The sequence below is a fragment of the Myotis davidii genome, unplaced genomic scaffold (genome assembly GCF_000327345.1).
Source record: "Myotis davidii unplaced genomic scaffold, ASM32734v1 scaffold118, whole genome shotgun sequence".
NCBI classification, from domain to species: domain Eukaryota; kingdom Metazoa; phylum Chordata; class Mammalia; order Chiroptera; family Vespertilionidae; genus Myotis; species Myotis davidii.
In genome coordinates, this window is record NW_006290441.1 from 1,397,623 (window position 1) to 1,412,855 (window position 15,233).

Genomic DNA, 15,233 nt, shown 5'->3' on the forward strand with positions numbered 1-15,233 from the left:
CCTGGAGCTTTCTGTCCAAAATGGCGGCCGCGGGCTCGCTGGGACGGCGGCGCTGCCCTGCAGCCTGGTCGCACTATTAGACCATGCTCTCCATCTCCGACGGAGGCGAAGTAGAAAGCTAGTGTGGGGTGCTCAGACGCGTACATGTGGTGGTTAGCCGAGGCGGCCGTCCCGGGACGCGAGAGGAGATTTGTGTCGGCGAGGGTGGGCCCCGACCGGAAGCGAGCCCAGGTGTGGCGGTCGGCGAGCATCGCACGCCAGAGACGGGGAAGAGCTGAGGGTTGGCTGTCCCCGGCCACACATGGAGGTGACCGTTGCTGAAAGCATTTCGGTGCTGGAAGGGGTGCCCGTTCCCAGCGCCTGCCTAGGCTTTCTGAGTGGACTGCACGCCTGCCGAGCCCTCTGGTCCCTGAGGGTATTGTCCAAACCCAGAGGGTGGAGGTGAAGGGATTGTGCTACGTTTCAGCTTAACCGGAAGAAACAAGAAAAGTGAGGGAGCCGCCCTTTTCAGGGGGTGGAATAGAAACTTTGCTCTCTAGGGAGTCCAGACTTCGTCCTCCAGAGATGGGAGGACGCACCTCTGAAGGGGGGCTGAGGTCGTCTTTCCTGAAGACGGGCATCCCACCCCGCTGTGCCCTCTGGCAGCTGAAGAGAGGGATCCTAATCTTTTAGATCCACCAGCAGCTCCACGAAGCTCTGTTGCTCAATCCAAAGAGAGACTATGGGAAGGAAATCTGCTCTTTTTGCTCCCAAATAATGGAGACGTGGGGCTTTCTCCTGCTGCCAGTTTTGAGATCCTCGACTTTCTGACAGTTGTAACCCATTACTCCCTGCACCATCCAACTTCTGGTATCAGATAGTTTGGTGCTTAGAAAATTAAGGTTATTCAGGGACACACATGTAGGTTCTGCACTCAAACTTTTTGGGTTCTGTAAGTTCTTCACTTAAAAGGTGACTTCTCTGTGTCTATTTGTTCATCACCAAAGTGGCGTTATTGATAGTCTCTGACTCTCAGGTTTGTCTTAAGGATTAGATGAGTTCTATAAGGGATTTAGCAATTACTGGCACCTGTAAACAGTGATCACTCAGTATGCATCAGTAACCTTGGAGATTGGTTAATGAGGGGACAAATGGTTATAGCAAAAAGGCATATTTCTTGTAACACTTCCATGTATCGGTTGCTTCCATTTTAGATTACTCTTAGTGCTTAGTTTGAGAGACAATTAAAGTGTGGCTGTACTTTTAAAAGTTAGATTTAGTTATTGAACGTTTCAATGAAGTCACTGGATGAAGAGCATCTCAAAACAATGAAATTACCAGGGTATTAACTAGGACAAAAATATTAGCATATTTATTATAGGCATCTTATGTTTCAGTCCAAGGTCTTCATTGCATGAAGAATCATTTGCATTGCCAGGATCTAAAATAAATTGTAATGGGTGGTCAACCTAGAGGTATGTAGTTAGTGCTGCTTTTACTGTCTCTAATTTTAATTTTTCTCATTCTAGGCTATTGGTTACTCCCCTTCCATCCCACCCCTTAATTTTATTCTTTTGAAGAGTCTACATTTCAAGCTGCCAAGGTGGAGAATGTGATTCCAGAAGGGGAGTACTCCTCATTTCAGGTATCTTACCCTCTAGCTATTAATAGGAAAACCATTTTGATTCAGGATCCCAGGATCTAACGTGAGAATACAAAGGTTACTCTGTAGCCAAGTCAAAGTGTAAATCAAAAGTAGCTGTATTTGGATTGACACTAAATTCTTGTATCTTAACTTATGAAGCTAGTAGTATTCTTTATTTTTATTTTTATTTTTTTTTTTACCTTTGTTTTGTTTTTTGTTTTTTTTAATATATTTTATTGATTTTTTACAGAGAGGAAGGTAGAGAGATAGAGAGTTAGAAACATCGATGGGAGAGAAACATCGATCAGCTGCCTCCTGCACACTCCCCACTGGGGATGTGCCCGCAACCCATGTACATGCCCTTGACCGGAATCGAACCTGGGACCTTTCAGTCCGCAAGCTGACGCTCTATCCACTGAGCCAAACCGGTTTCGGCTAGTAGTATTCTTTAGACGTCGTAAAATTTGTGTTACCCTTGCTTTTAATTATGCTTTAAAATATATATATGAGGAATAAACCTATTAAAATTACAGTTTATGTTTTTAGGTCTTGGTTAAGTTTTCATCAATAGTATAACAAGATGCAGAGTAATCAGTAAATAATACATTATTTTGAATGAATCAGTTTGGATAATATAAATACTTATGTAATTTTCAGTTCAGAGAAATAGTAGCTAACTTTTGGTCTATAGTTTATTTTTCAATTTCAACACACAGTATTTAGGATATAGCAGAATTCCATGTCTTGCAAAACTTGAACTGTTTGTGTGTTTTTAATACAGCTTAATAGTTATTAGCCCTGAAAGGAACCTTCAGATATATAATAGTATCAACAATGAATGTATTTAATGGCAACAGGCATCAGAAAGCTAAAAGAGATTCCAGGATACCATGAAAAGGGGTTGGTAAATTATGCCCTATGCTGTTTTTGTAAGTAGAGATTTATTGAAATACAACTGTGCCCATTTTTTACATATTGTGTATGGCTGCTGCCATGCTACAACTACAGAATTGAGGGGTTGCAACGGAGTTCATATGGCTCATAAGTAAAAAATATTGATTGTATTGCCCTTTACAGAAAAAGTTTGCCAACCCTTGCCATGGGACGTATTCTTCAAGTTCCTTTAAAAACATGCTTATCAAGTCTATTATTTCTTAACCCAGTAGTTCCCAAATTGTGTTTTATAGAATATTCTCTTAAGTTAATAAGTGTTCTGAGAAAAAAGGTCAATGCTAACAATAGGTTTTTTTTAATAGTTTATCTTAAGATATAAGTTCAAGACTACTAAACTCATTTCTATAGCTTTTATTTTTATGTGATAATCTACCTTTAAGAAAAGGTGTGCCATACCTGAGAGCACCAGGAAATCGCATGAGAGATCACCTGATAGACGAACGTGTGATGCTCCATCTGCGCATTGATGCATAGGCAGCATTTACAAATTAACTGATGTGTTGCTATATATCATCTCTTTGATGATTGCTCATCTTCTATGTATCCTGTCTTATAATTTCAACAAATTTGTGATACTCAATGTTTATTCTAAACTAACCATGTTTTGTACCACAAATACATTGCCTATGGATCTATTGCCGAAACAAGGAAGTCTTAAACAAGAAGTAGAATCATTTTATCAAATTGTGTCTGAATCAAATGATCAAAAAGTTGGAATATTACAAAGTGAAGATGAACAGTTGCAGCCATCAGTTTCTAAAAAATCAGAAGATGAGCTTTCCAGGGTTCAATTTATGTCCAATTCCAACAAAATAACATTTAGTAAGAAACCAAAAAGAAGAAAATATGATGAAAGTTATTTGTCTTTTGGATTTACTTACTTTGGAAATAGAGATGCACCTCATGCTCAGTGTGTGTTATGTAAGAAAATTTTATCAAATAGCTCTTTGGCCCCTAGTAAGCTTCGAAGACATTTGGAAACAAAACATGCTGCATATAAAGACAAAGACATAAGCTTTTTCAAGCAACATCTTGATTCACCTGAAAATAACAAACCCCCACCACCTAAAATTGTCAATACAGATAATGAAAGTGCTACAGAGGCATCATACAATGTAAGTTACCATATAGCCCTGAGTGGAGAGGCTCATACTGTTGGAGAATTGCTTATCAAACCTTGTGCAAAAGATGTCGTGATGCGGATGTTTGATGAACAATACAGTAAAAAAATAGATGCAGTGCAACTATCAAACAGCACTATTGCACGCCGAATTAAAGATCTAGCTGCTGACATTGAAGAAGAGCTTGTTTGTAGACTAAAAATTTGTGATGGGTTTTCGCTGCAGCTAGATGAATCAGCTGATGTTTCAGGACTTGCTGTGCTACTTGTGTTTGTTCGTTACCGGTTTAATAAGTCTATTGAGGAAGACCTACTGTTATGTGAATCTCTGCAAAGTAATGCTACTGGTAAAGAAATTTTCAACTGCATCAACAGTTTCATGCAGAAACATGAAATTGAATGGGAAAAATGTGTTGATATTTGTAGTGATGCTTCTAGGGCAATGGACGGGAAAATTGCTGAGGCTGTCGCCTTGATAAAGTATGTGGCTCCAGAAAGTACCAGTAGTCACTGCCTATTATATAGACATGCACTAGCAGTTAAAATAATGCCTACATCTCTAAAAAATGTGCTAGATCAGGCGGTACAAATCATCAATTATATTAAAGCTCGACCACATCAATCCAGACTTCTAAAAATTTTATGTGAAGAAATGGGTGCCCAGCACACAGCACTTCTTCTAAATACAGAGGTGAGGTGGCTTTCCCGAGGTAAAGTTCTTGTAAGACTTTTTGAGCTTCGTCGTGAACTATTGGTTTTCATGGATTCTGCTTTTCAACTGTCTGATTGTTTAACAAATTTATCTTGGCTCCTAAGACTTGCATATCTTGCAGATATTTTTACTAAATTAAATGAGGTTAATCTGTCAATGCAAGGAAAAAATGTGACAGTGTTTACAGTATTTGATAAAATGTCATCATTGTTAAGAAAATTGGCATTTTGGGCCTCATCTGTAGAAGAAGAAAACTTTGATTGTTTTCCTACACTAAGTGACTTTTTGACTGAAATTAATTCTACAGTTGATAAAGATATTTGCAGTGCCATTGTGCAGCACCTACGGGGTTTGCGCTCTACTCTGTTAAAATATTTTCCTGTAACAAATGACAATAATGCTTGGGTTAGAAATCCATTTACAGTATCTGTGAAACCAGCCTCATTAGTAGCACGGGACTATGAAAGCCTGATTGATTTAACATCTGATTCTCAAGTGAAACAAAATTTCAGTGAACTTTCCCTAAATGATTTTTGGAGTAGCCTAATTCAAGAGTACCCAAGCATTGCAACGCGTGCAGTTCGTGTACTTCTTCCTTTTGCTACAATGCACCTGTGTGAAACAGGATTTTCATATTATGCTGCAACAAAAACGAAATATCGGAAAAGGCTTGATGCTGCACCTCACATGCGGATCCGACTTAGCAACATTACACCTAATATTAAGCGGATATGTGATAAAAAGACACAAAAACACTGTTCTCATTAAAATTGAAGGGTTTTGCATGTCTCATGATAACCAAATATAAGATGAAAATAAAAGATTATTTACTTTATATCTGGCATTTTGGGATTTTAAATAAAATTATTTAAGTGTTTTATATTGCTTAGATTTTAAGAAAATGAAAAGAATCAAAAATTTAAATATGTATTATTAGTATTTCTTCTTCACATAATTTCAAAGGGTCTCATGGTCATTATCTTGACTCACAAAATAAAGTCCCAATTCCTTAGCATAACATACCTCTTTAGAATCTAATCCTTACTAATCTTTCAAGCCATGTCTATCCTGCAACCCACCAGTCTTGTGGAACTTCTTGCCATTCCATAAGCATCACACTGTTTCATGCTTTCAGGTCTCAAAAAACTATCCCTTCCCCTTCTTGCTTCCTGACTAATTCCTATTTGCTTTTCAGCACTATAACTTAATTTATCTTAGGTACCCTCATTCTCTACCTTTATATTTTGGCCTTATTTTTTGTGTCTGTCTCAACTGTGACAGTTTGGTAGTCTCATGTTTCCCAGTTGGACTGAGCTCCTATATGGTCTTACCCAGCTCTGTGTCTTCATTATTGGCAAAAGGACTTACTGAAGGGATGCTCAATAAAGGAAAGAACATTGAAGGTGAACAACAATAAATGGAATAGGGTGTGGTGGATTATATGTGTATATTCTGCATATTTACAGAATGCTACCCTTTGTGATTTTTAGCTCAATTTTTCTGTTACCTAGAATTCAGTATGGCTGTTAGGCAAAAGTCACTAAGAATGTCATGGCTCTGGTTTAAGCTGGACTATTGGGGAAGATGGGAGGAAGTATGAAGAATATTTTCAGATCTTGTTTCTTAGTTCCTATGTACATTATTGCAAATTCCATACACTGTAATCTAAATTAATGAGACTTTACTTGAAGATGATGAGACTCTAAACGTATCAATTTATTCTTAGAATACTATGAAAAATTTCTGACATTCCTTTCTCTAGGCTTCTCTTCCCATATCACACCACACAACACAGATCACCAACTCAAGACCTACTATAATCAAGAGCTACTGCAGATAGCCATTATTTATTTAATCTCACTTATTCATACCGGTCTCCCATTTTGGGGAGTAGGAGTACCTTCCCTCACTACAGCAGGATGTGGTAGAATCACTAGATCTAGGTACCTGCTCCACTGTTCAACTAGCTACTTCACATTGGGCAATTGAGCCTTCCTGAACCCCAGTTAGCTCATCTGTAAGATAATTATGCCTTCTCTGAAGGGTTATTCAGATTAAATGAGAATGCGTAAAAAAACTTCTAACAGGGTGAGTAGGAATAGATATGCAGCATATATTATTCCCTGCATATCCAACTATGTCTCAGTTAAACTTCACTCCACACTCACACTTCTAGTCGAGTTTTTATTTTTTATGCAAAAAGCCCTCCAGGCGACAGGACCCGAGTTCATTTGAGGCAGCAAGATTAAGCATCTCTAGCCCATGCTTTTCCCCCTTTGTCACATTATTAAGCAGCTATTTATATGTCAGGTACCTTACTAGATGGCTTCTATGTTATCTATGATCTTTATAACAATCCTAAAGGATTAGGCAATTTTTAAATTTGGAAATGGTCACACAATAAATGCCAAAACTTAGTTTTAAATGGATCTTTTCCAAAGACTCCTTTTTGCAGTTACTGCCTTTCAAACTTTTCTAATAGCATCAAATGGTGACTTGGAAGTATAGCTAAAACATCCTGCTAAAATCTGAACATTTCTTTGAAATTTTGTGTTACTTTTTCTAGATTCATCCAAAATTAGCTATTTCAAAGTATTACTGCTTATTTCAAATATACATATGTAAAAAACAGGGATTACATTGCTATCAAGTAAAATTAATTTTCCGAAAAGATTCATTATAACACATGCAGTACTTTTTGTCAGCTAATCCCAGAATTAAATTTACCCTAGTTTGAGAAGCATGTATAATACCATAATGTCTACATCTGATGGATAGATACCTCAAATCTGGTAACTAGACCCCTTAGGTGATTGCTGAACCAGAGCCCTAGATTACGTCATCTGTCCAGGATGTCAGCCTCTTAAGAAATAAGACCTCTTGTGCTTTACAGTTTTCCCCCTAACCTCTTCTGAGAGTCTAGATTCCTGCATTTAAACTTGTCTATTGACTGGGACCCTCCTATCTGCTACTAAATCTCTTCAGTCCCAGCCCTCCCCAACTTGGTTCTTGATGCCAACTGCTCACCTGTTTTCTAAGAATACTGGAGGCCCGATGCATGAAATTCATGCAAGGGGCTTGGCCCTTGGACCACGGCAGCTTGCCTCGGCCCTCACAGCCCCGGCTTCCTCCAGTAGGTCATCTGGTTGTCCAGTCTAATTAGCATATTATACTTTTATTATAGATTCAAAATAATATTTTCATGTGTCTTCGAATGACAGCTACCCTTCCTGCCAGTTCATGAAATAGTAAAATTCCCCTAATGTGTTCAACCCAAAAGGATTTTCCCACTTTTAATCCCTATATGTCTAGTAATAGAAATTGTCTTGATTTCTTAATGAGGGTTATTTCCTATGTCAGTTTTGTGCTATTACCATACATATGTAAATATACAAATTATACTCTCATAGCTAAGACTTATTTTGAATCATTTACAGAACTTAGCAAATTTTTAATACAAAAAGTGCTCAGTGAATTGAATTCCCTAGCTTAAAGAGTGAAGTATTAATGTGAAATACAGTTCATACTATAACATGAAAATTAGCTTTAAAGTCCTTAGCCTCACTAAAACAGATAAGGCAGTAAGTATTTGCCTTTCAAAGATTTCAAAAACATTTCTTTAATAAGCCCCCATGTTGCTTTAAAAAATGCAGTTTAACTCCCCAAAATATAATTCACCTACAATTATTTTTTTTATTTTTTATTGTCTAAAGTTTTACATGTCTCCCTTTTTCTCCAATTGACTCCCCCCCACTCCCCACCCCCAAGCCTGGTTTTGTTTTTTTGTTGTTAATCCTCACCCAAGGATACTTTTCCATTAATTTTTAGAGAGAGGGAAAGACAGAGAGAAACTTATTCATTCATTGCCTTATGCACAAGTCCTGACGCTCTATCCACTGAGAAAACTGGCTAGGGCCACCTACAATTCTTGAAAAACATCATCTATGTGCATCTGAAATTTAGCATGTTTGTTATTTACTTTATCTTTTGAAGTTGCTGTAACTGCACTGTTAATTAGTACAATGGAAAGAATTCTAAGCAGGTATCAAGAGACTTGTGTTCTGCAGCTAATTAGCTGCCTTAGATAAAGTCATCCTCTCTAGAACTTAGTTTCTTCGTTTTTTAAATGAAAGGGGTTGAACAAGAATAGAATGAGCCCTAAAGTTCTTGTCAAATAAGATCAAAATTTAAATCTAAACAAAGGCTAGTGCAATGGTATGATGTGCTCAGTTACTTAAAATACATGGTTGTTTTCTAGGAAGCCAACTTTTTTTAAAAATAGTTTTATTGATTTCAGAGAGAGAGAACCATCAATGATGAAAGAATCATTTACCAGCTGCCTCCTGCATGCCCCACACTGGGAATCGAGCCTGCAACCTGAGCATGTGCCCTGACTGGGAATCGAACTGTGATGTCCTGGTTCATAGGTCAATGCTCAACCATGCCGGCCAGGAGGAAACCAAGCTTTTTCAGTGACTCTTTACCATAATATTTTCCACCAACCAAATAATAAGATGTATAAATTGCCTCATCATGAATATTTACTAGACAGAAGGGCATACTTTCTCAGAAGGGAGATGCACTTTGAAATTTAGAAAGCATTGGAAAAACTAAAATATCTTTGATTATGACTATATTGAAACCCAGTGTATATTAAATAATAACTATAGTGTCAGGCAGGCTGCAGTGGAAATTGCTGTGTCCCCAGCATCTCTTTTCCTCTCCCAAATAAAACTCTCATTTTCTTTCAAGTGTCCATTCTTCCTCTATATAATCCATGTATGTAAGCAAAAGCTAACCCCACTCCAGCTTGGGGAATTTTGTCTTAAGCTAGTAGCTTTCAATTTTTTGTTTCTCCAATTCACATTAAGAAACAGATTTTACATTATAATCTAGGTGTGTATAGTATATGTATGAACACCGAAGTCATAAAACAGTACTAACCCTTCATATGTGCAATGCAATCTCTAATCTACTTTTTAAAATAGGACCCAAAGATTAAATTTATGATTCATTCTTGGGTTATGTGATCCACCACCATTTGAAAAATACTGGTGAATGTAATGTCATTGCCCTTAACAAAAATTGTTCAGGAACTTGGGTCTAAGCCTATTAAGACATAGTATTACTCTAGCCACAGGAATTGGTCCAGGAATAGTACGTGACCCAATACAGGCTAATGAAAAGCAAGGGCAGTATTATAGGGCCTTTGAGAAAAGACGTGTCCTCCCTCTTTAGGAAGAAATAAATGTCGGGTGTCCTTTAAAGGCCTGGAATTGTTATAGCTATCTAGCTACCAGCATGGGTATAAAGCCAACATAGAAGAGGACAGAGCCAAAAAATAGTGAGAAATGAAACCAGAGCTCTGATTGAACCACACTTGATCACTGTTCTGCCTTTAATTTTTTTTGTTACCTAGGCCAATAACTGCCCTTTATGTTTAAGACACATCATATTGGGTTTTCTATTACCATAAGCAAAATCATCTAATATAGTGGTCTAAAATGAAAGCAATATAAAACTAGGATGTATTAGTAAACTTAGCTGCAGTGATAAGTGCCATCCCAAACTAAGATTATCTGATTTTTGGTTATTCAGCCATCTACCACAGTGTTATCAGTCAAAACTCTGTCACTGGTAATATCTTACAGACCAGAAGCTAAATCAGCACACGCTTTGACATTAGATATCAAATGCCATTTATTTCTCTTAGTGAAACAACTTGATAATATATGGATTTTAGTAGCTTGGGCTGGATTCGTTATGAATCGGTTACATAATTCAAATTAGAAATTAACCTTGAGCCCAGCAGCTTGGCTCAGTGGTTGAGTATCGACCTATTCATGGTTTTATTTCTGGTCATAACACATGACCAGGTCGCAGGCTCAATCCCCAGTGTGGAGCATGCAGGAGGGAATTGATCAGTGATTCTCTCATTGATGTTTCTATCTCACTCTTTCTCTCCCTTCTTCTCTGAAATCAATAAAAACATTTTTTTAAAAAAAAATTAAGTTTGAAAGCAAATCTTTTCATTTTCCTTTAATTTGTAAAAGACCCTGGTGGTAAATATGATGGAATTTTTAAAGGTTTAATAAATCACATGCTTTGTGGGAGAAATAATCAGCCAGAAATAGTTTGGGTAGTCCTCTATCTTAAAAGTTGCTTTCTATCAAAGAGGTAAATGAATTCCCTAAAGGATTATTTTAACTTCTCAGAATCTCACTTAGGAGTTAGCATTGACTTTCTTTACAAATATCTTTGAGCAAAATAAACCATTCCCCAAACAATCTGTGACTTCAGGTTTCAGGGGGTGATCTAAATGCTTACATTTGATCTTACCTTCCTAAAATTCTATTGACGTGCTGAAAGAAATACCAAATTTAGATAAAATCCATAGCAATACTACAAAACAAAAGGGAGTAAAGGTGTCATAACTCTCAAAGAATTTACATCCTAGTGGGAAAGACAAACTTAATTGCTATGTAGAAAATAAAACAGGTTAATGTCATTAATGAAGAGTGTTAACTGAGTTAACAAGAAAGTGATATTTGAGCTGAAGCCTGAGTGATAAGGAGCCAGTCAAATGAAGATTGGGGAAAGAATATTCCAGATGGAGAGAAGGCAAGGGCACCCTGATGCAGAAAGAGCTTGGTTGTGTTTGAGGAATAGAAAGATTAAAACATTGTTAAAGAGGAAGGAACCAGATTACTTAGGGTATTAGAGGCTAACATAAGGAGTTTGGATTTTCAAGTACAATGGGAATTGATTGTGTATCTTAAGCGCAAGAAGGGACTGTGGGTTAGGTTATCATCACGTCCAAAGGGTATTTGTAAATGTGTGAGGGCATTGAGGGAAGAGCTATATTATAAGGGTGGTTTAGATCAATTCGTACAGACAGAATATCCACCCACATAGGACCCTTTCTTTAAAGAACACAAAGTTTCGATGATACTGGGGCCTTCATTACTTCTGTGGAGACCCAGAACTTTAGAGACTCCACTTTGGAAAATGTACATATTAATTGAAAGCTGCTCCATCTACATTTTTAAGAGCAGGGAACATACATTGGACCTCTTTCATATGATAGAGCACCACGTTAGACTCCTTTTGGCACTGTTTTGTTGCACAAATTTGATAACCATTTAAATTTGGGAGAAAAAAAGAAAAATCAAATTGGGAGCCTGCAAAATTTAATGGCAGATATCCTTTGTCATAAGGAAACGTAGTACATTAATTAAACAAACGCCCATGATCTATAAAAATCCCAGATTTGGCTTTCAGTATGTTTTTATTGAGGGAAGGGATGAATGCTGAGTCTCCAAGCCTCTTCTAGTAGCCCTTCAAGTTGGCTGCCCCACCATGTTCTTTTCGCAGCCATAACTTTTCCCCATCCTTCCCCTGTCCCTCAAGAAAGAGAATCCCTTGATTCTTAGTGAGTGGGAAATTTCACTGTTGGAATTATTTTTTCACTTAATTTTTCAACTTCCTCCACCAGATGATTTCAAGATTTCATGTAAAGAAGTAGCCGAAGCTCACTGCCCTAAATATATAAGGAGAAAAGTGTTCTGAACACTACAACACTGGGTTGGCTTAGAATGATAAGGATTTTATTCCAAGACGTTTCTCCATGCTACTAAAACAGTATCTTTTTTTTTTAATTTATTTTATTGACTTTTTACAGAGAGGAAAGGAGAGAGATAGAGAGCTAGAAACATCGATGAGAGAGAAACATCGACCAGCTGTCTCCTGCACACTCCCCACCGGGAATGTGCCCGCAACCAAGGTACATGCCCCTGACCGGAATCGAACCTGCAACCCTTCAGTCTGCAGGCTGACACTCTGTCCACTGAGCCAAACCGGTTTCGGCTAAAACAGTATCTTAAAAATCACTGGATGTCCATTTCCAGAGCACTTCGTAGGTGTCAGTCAATTAATTCTGCAGTAGGTTATATAACCATGTTTACAGTTATGGAAGAATTAATTGCTTAACACTTAAGAGCTGCTTAGGGTTTAGAAAAGGACCTTTGAAATGCAAAGTGTTACTTTTGCTATTCTACATGTATGAATGAAGAGGTTAGACTTCTCTTATAATAAATAAAATGTCATGGTATATTGTCAAAGCCTCACATGCTTTAGAGTTCTTAAAAGGCTCCCAGTTTCACTCAGCAACATTCATTCACCATTTTTTTCTCAACCAAGCACCTATTTCAGGAAGCACTTTAGAATACACCTATATCAACCCCAATTCATTTTTCAAGTACCTGTCACAGCTTGTATTAAATATCTATACAGTAGGCCAACACCCCCTTTTCCAAGGAGGATACATTTTAAGTACTCCAGAGGATACCTGCAATCCTATATGTAGCACCGAATCCTATATGTACTGGGGTTTTTTTTCTATACGTACATACCTATCATACAGTTTAACTTATAAATTTGGCACAGCAAGAGGTTAACTAGTAAAGTAGAACAATTATGCTGTAGGAAAAGTTAATTGTGCTCACTCAAAATACTGTACTGTTCTCACCCTTATGCAATGATGAAACGCATATGTGATGAGATGAAGTTAGGTAAATGACATAGGCATTGTGATGTAGCATTAGGCTATTATTGACCTTCTGATACATCAGGAGGAAGATTATCTTCATGTGATCCTGGATCATGGAGCCATGGTGATGTTGATGGTTAGATGTCAAGAGCAGATGATGTTGATGGTTGGATAAATTTAATGTTTTCGGACCGTGGTTGACCAGGGGTAACTGAAACTGCAGAAAGTGAAACCTCAGATAAGAGGGGACTACTGTGTAATAACATACCAAAGCACCATAAATCTACCACACAGCTGTATCAGGAACTAAGTCACTACTGCTTTTCAGAAGGGCTTTGGAAACATTTTTTTCTGACAGTTAAATGTATACAGTGGGGTCTTGACTTACAAGTTTAATTCGTTCCGAGACTGAGTTCGTTAAGGAGCTCATTAACTCAAATTACTCTGTCAACTCAATGCAAAAAATTGGCCGAGAGACAGCTGGTATCTCAAAAAACTCGTTAGTCGGGACACTCGTAAGTCAAGGCCCCACTGTATTTGTTCTATAAAACAAGCTATGCTCATGGCTTCAGTCAGATACAATATAGAGTTCTAATCTGTTGTGGGTTTGAAGTTCTAAGTCTTACTAATTTCACAATAACTTAACAACCAATTAGGTTCTCACAGTATTCCTGCAAGCTTCAAATAAGTCCAGCACTCCTTAAATTGTGCAACAGCAATAAACTGTACCTACTCTATTTTTGCTTAATTTTGTAGTCAAGATAAAAAGTAGACTTTCATCAACTAAACTTTATACCAAAATATGAGAAATGAATAGAGTTTATGAAACAAACGCCTGAAATTCAAGACACAAACCCTGTTATGAAAATCAATGAAGAATTGTTTGGAGTATATATGGAGCATTTATCCAGTAGTTAGCCAGTCAAATACTGAAACACATAACCATGCCTCTGCCTTTTATTATATCACTAGTGAAATTTACTTAAATTAGGACAAAGTTGATGATAAAGTAAATGTTGCATTTCCAAGTCAGATTAAAAACACAATCTAGAATAAACATAGGAAAAAAGTAATAAAATGTTTAAATTATTATATCCAATTTTATAGTGAAAGAGGGAGTATAAGCTCCATGAGAACAGAGATCTTGATTTACCCACCTTTGTATTCTCAGGACCTAAAGCAGTGGTTCTCAACCTTCTGGCCCTTTAAATACAGTTCCTCATGTTGTGACCCAATCATAAAATTATTTTCATTGCTACTGCATAACTGTGATGTTGCTACTGTTATGAATCGTAATGTAAATATCTGATATGCAGGATGGTCTTAGGTGACCCCTGTGAAAGGGTCGTTCAACTGCCAAAGGGGTCGCGACCCATAGGTTGAGAACCGCTGACCTAAAGTAATGCCTGACACCTAGTAGTTGTTCATTAAATAAGTGTTGCATTAACATGGTAATGATGGGGAAAAACTGGGTTTGAATATAGGCTCTGACATTTTCTAGTTGTGGTATATTGGACAAGTACATAAGTTCTCTGGTCCTCAGTTTCTTCATCAGTAAAAGAGGAATAATTTATTCTCTTTTTCCAGTGGGGTGTGTGTGTTTTTAACACCTTCCAGCACCAGGTGGCCTACAATTTCAATCCCGACACTATCTACCTGGATAAGGACTCAGTCCTACAAGACTGACAAGAGAATGAAGTTGGGTCTGTGACACCCATCAACCCCCTTAACATGACCTTAGCAAGTCCAGGTCACCGGTGCCTCTCTGTCTGAGAGGCTATAGATCTGACCTTTATGAGGCTGTTTACAACATGGTAGCTGGCTTTATCAAAGTGAGCAAGTCAGAGAGTGCGAGTAAGAAAAGTCACAAACTTTTATAACCTAATTTTGGAAGAGTTATCCCACCAGTTTTCTTGTGTTCTATTCATTAAAAGCAAGTCCCTTTAGTGAACCAGGATGCAGGCTCTCAACAGACATCAAATCTTCTGGCACCTTGATCTTGGACTTCTCAGTCTCCAAAAGAGCTGAGAGATAAACTTGTGTTGATTTTTTAAGGATAGCTAGATACAGCCCACACTCAGGAGGAGAGAGTATGACACAAAGGCATGAATACCAGGAGGTAGAGATCATCACTGTGAGCCGTTTTAGAAGGCTGCCTCCTGCAGTCTCAAGAGTGTTCAAGTTGCTTATCCAGTTTTACAAAGCTAACAAGTAGCAAACCGAAATTCAAAATCACATCTGCCCGACTACAAAGCCCACAGTGTTTTTATCTATT

The 15,233-nt window shown here is 37.7% G+C and overlaps 2 protein-coding genes across 3 annotated transcripts in view; both read left to right on the forward strand.

Moving 5' to 3' along the window:
• ZBED5 (zinc finger, BED-type containing 5) overlaps window positions 1-5,334 on the forward strand; it is a 5,779-nt gene extending 445 nt beyond the window's left edge. Inside the window, exons 2-3 of one of the 2 annotated variants that reach the window (XM_006763462.1) lie at window positions 1,509-1,624; window positions 2,927-5,334. In XM_006763462.1, the coding sequence (XP_006763525.1) occupies window positions 3,100-5,178 (2,079 nt within the window). In that variant the 5' untranslated portion in view covers window positions 1,509-1,624; window positions 2,927-3,099 and the 3' untranslated portion in view covers window positions 5,179-5,334. The remainder of the gene's footprint in view (window positions 1-1,508; window positions 1,625-2,926) is intronic. The other variant, XM_006763463.1, reaches the window with a different exon arrangement.
• The window catches only part of EIF4G2 (eukaryotic translation initiation factor 4 gamma 2), a 46,694-nt gene continuing 31,605 nt past the window's right edge, over window positions 145-15,233 (forward strand). Inside the window, exons 1-2 of the mRNA XM_015563740.1 lie at window positions 145-231; window positions 1,558-1,624. Coding sequence (XP_015419226.1) covers window positions 145-231; window positions 1,558-1,624 — 154 coding nt within the window. The remainder of the gene's footprint in view (window positions 232-1,557; window positions 1,625-15,233) is intronic.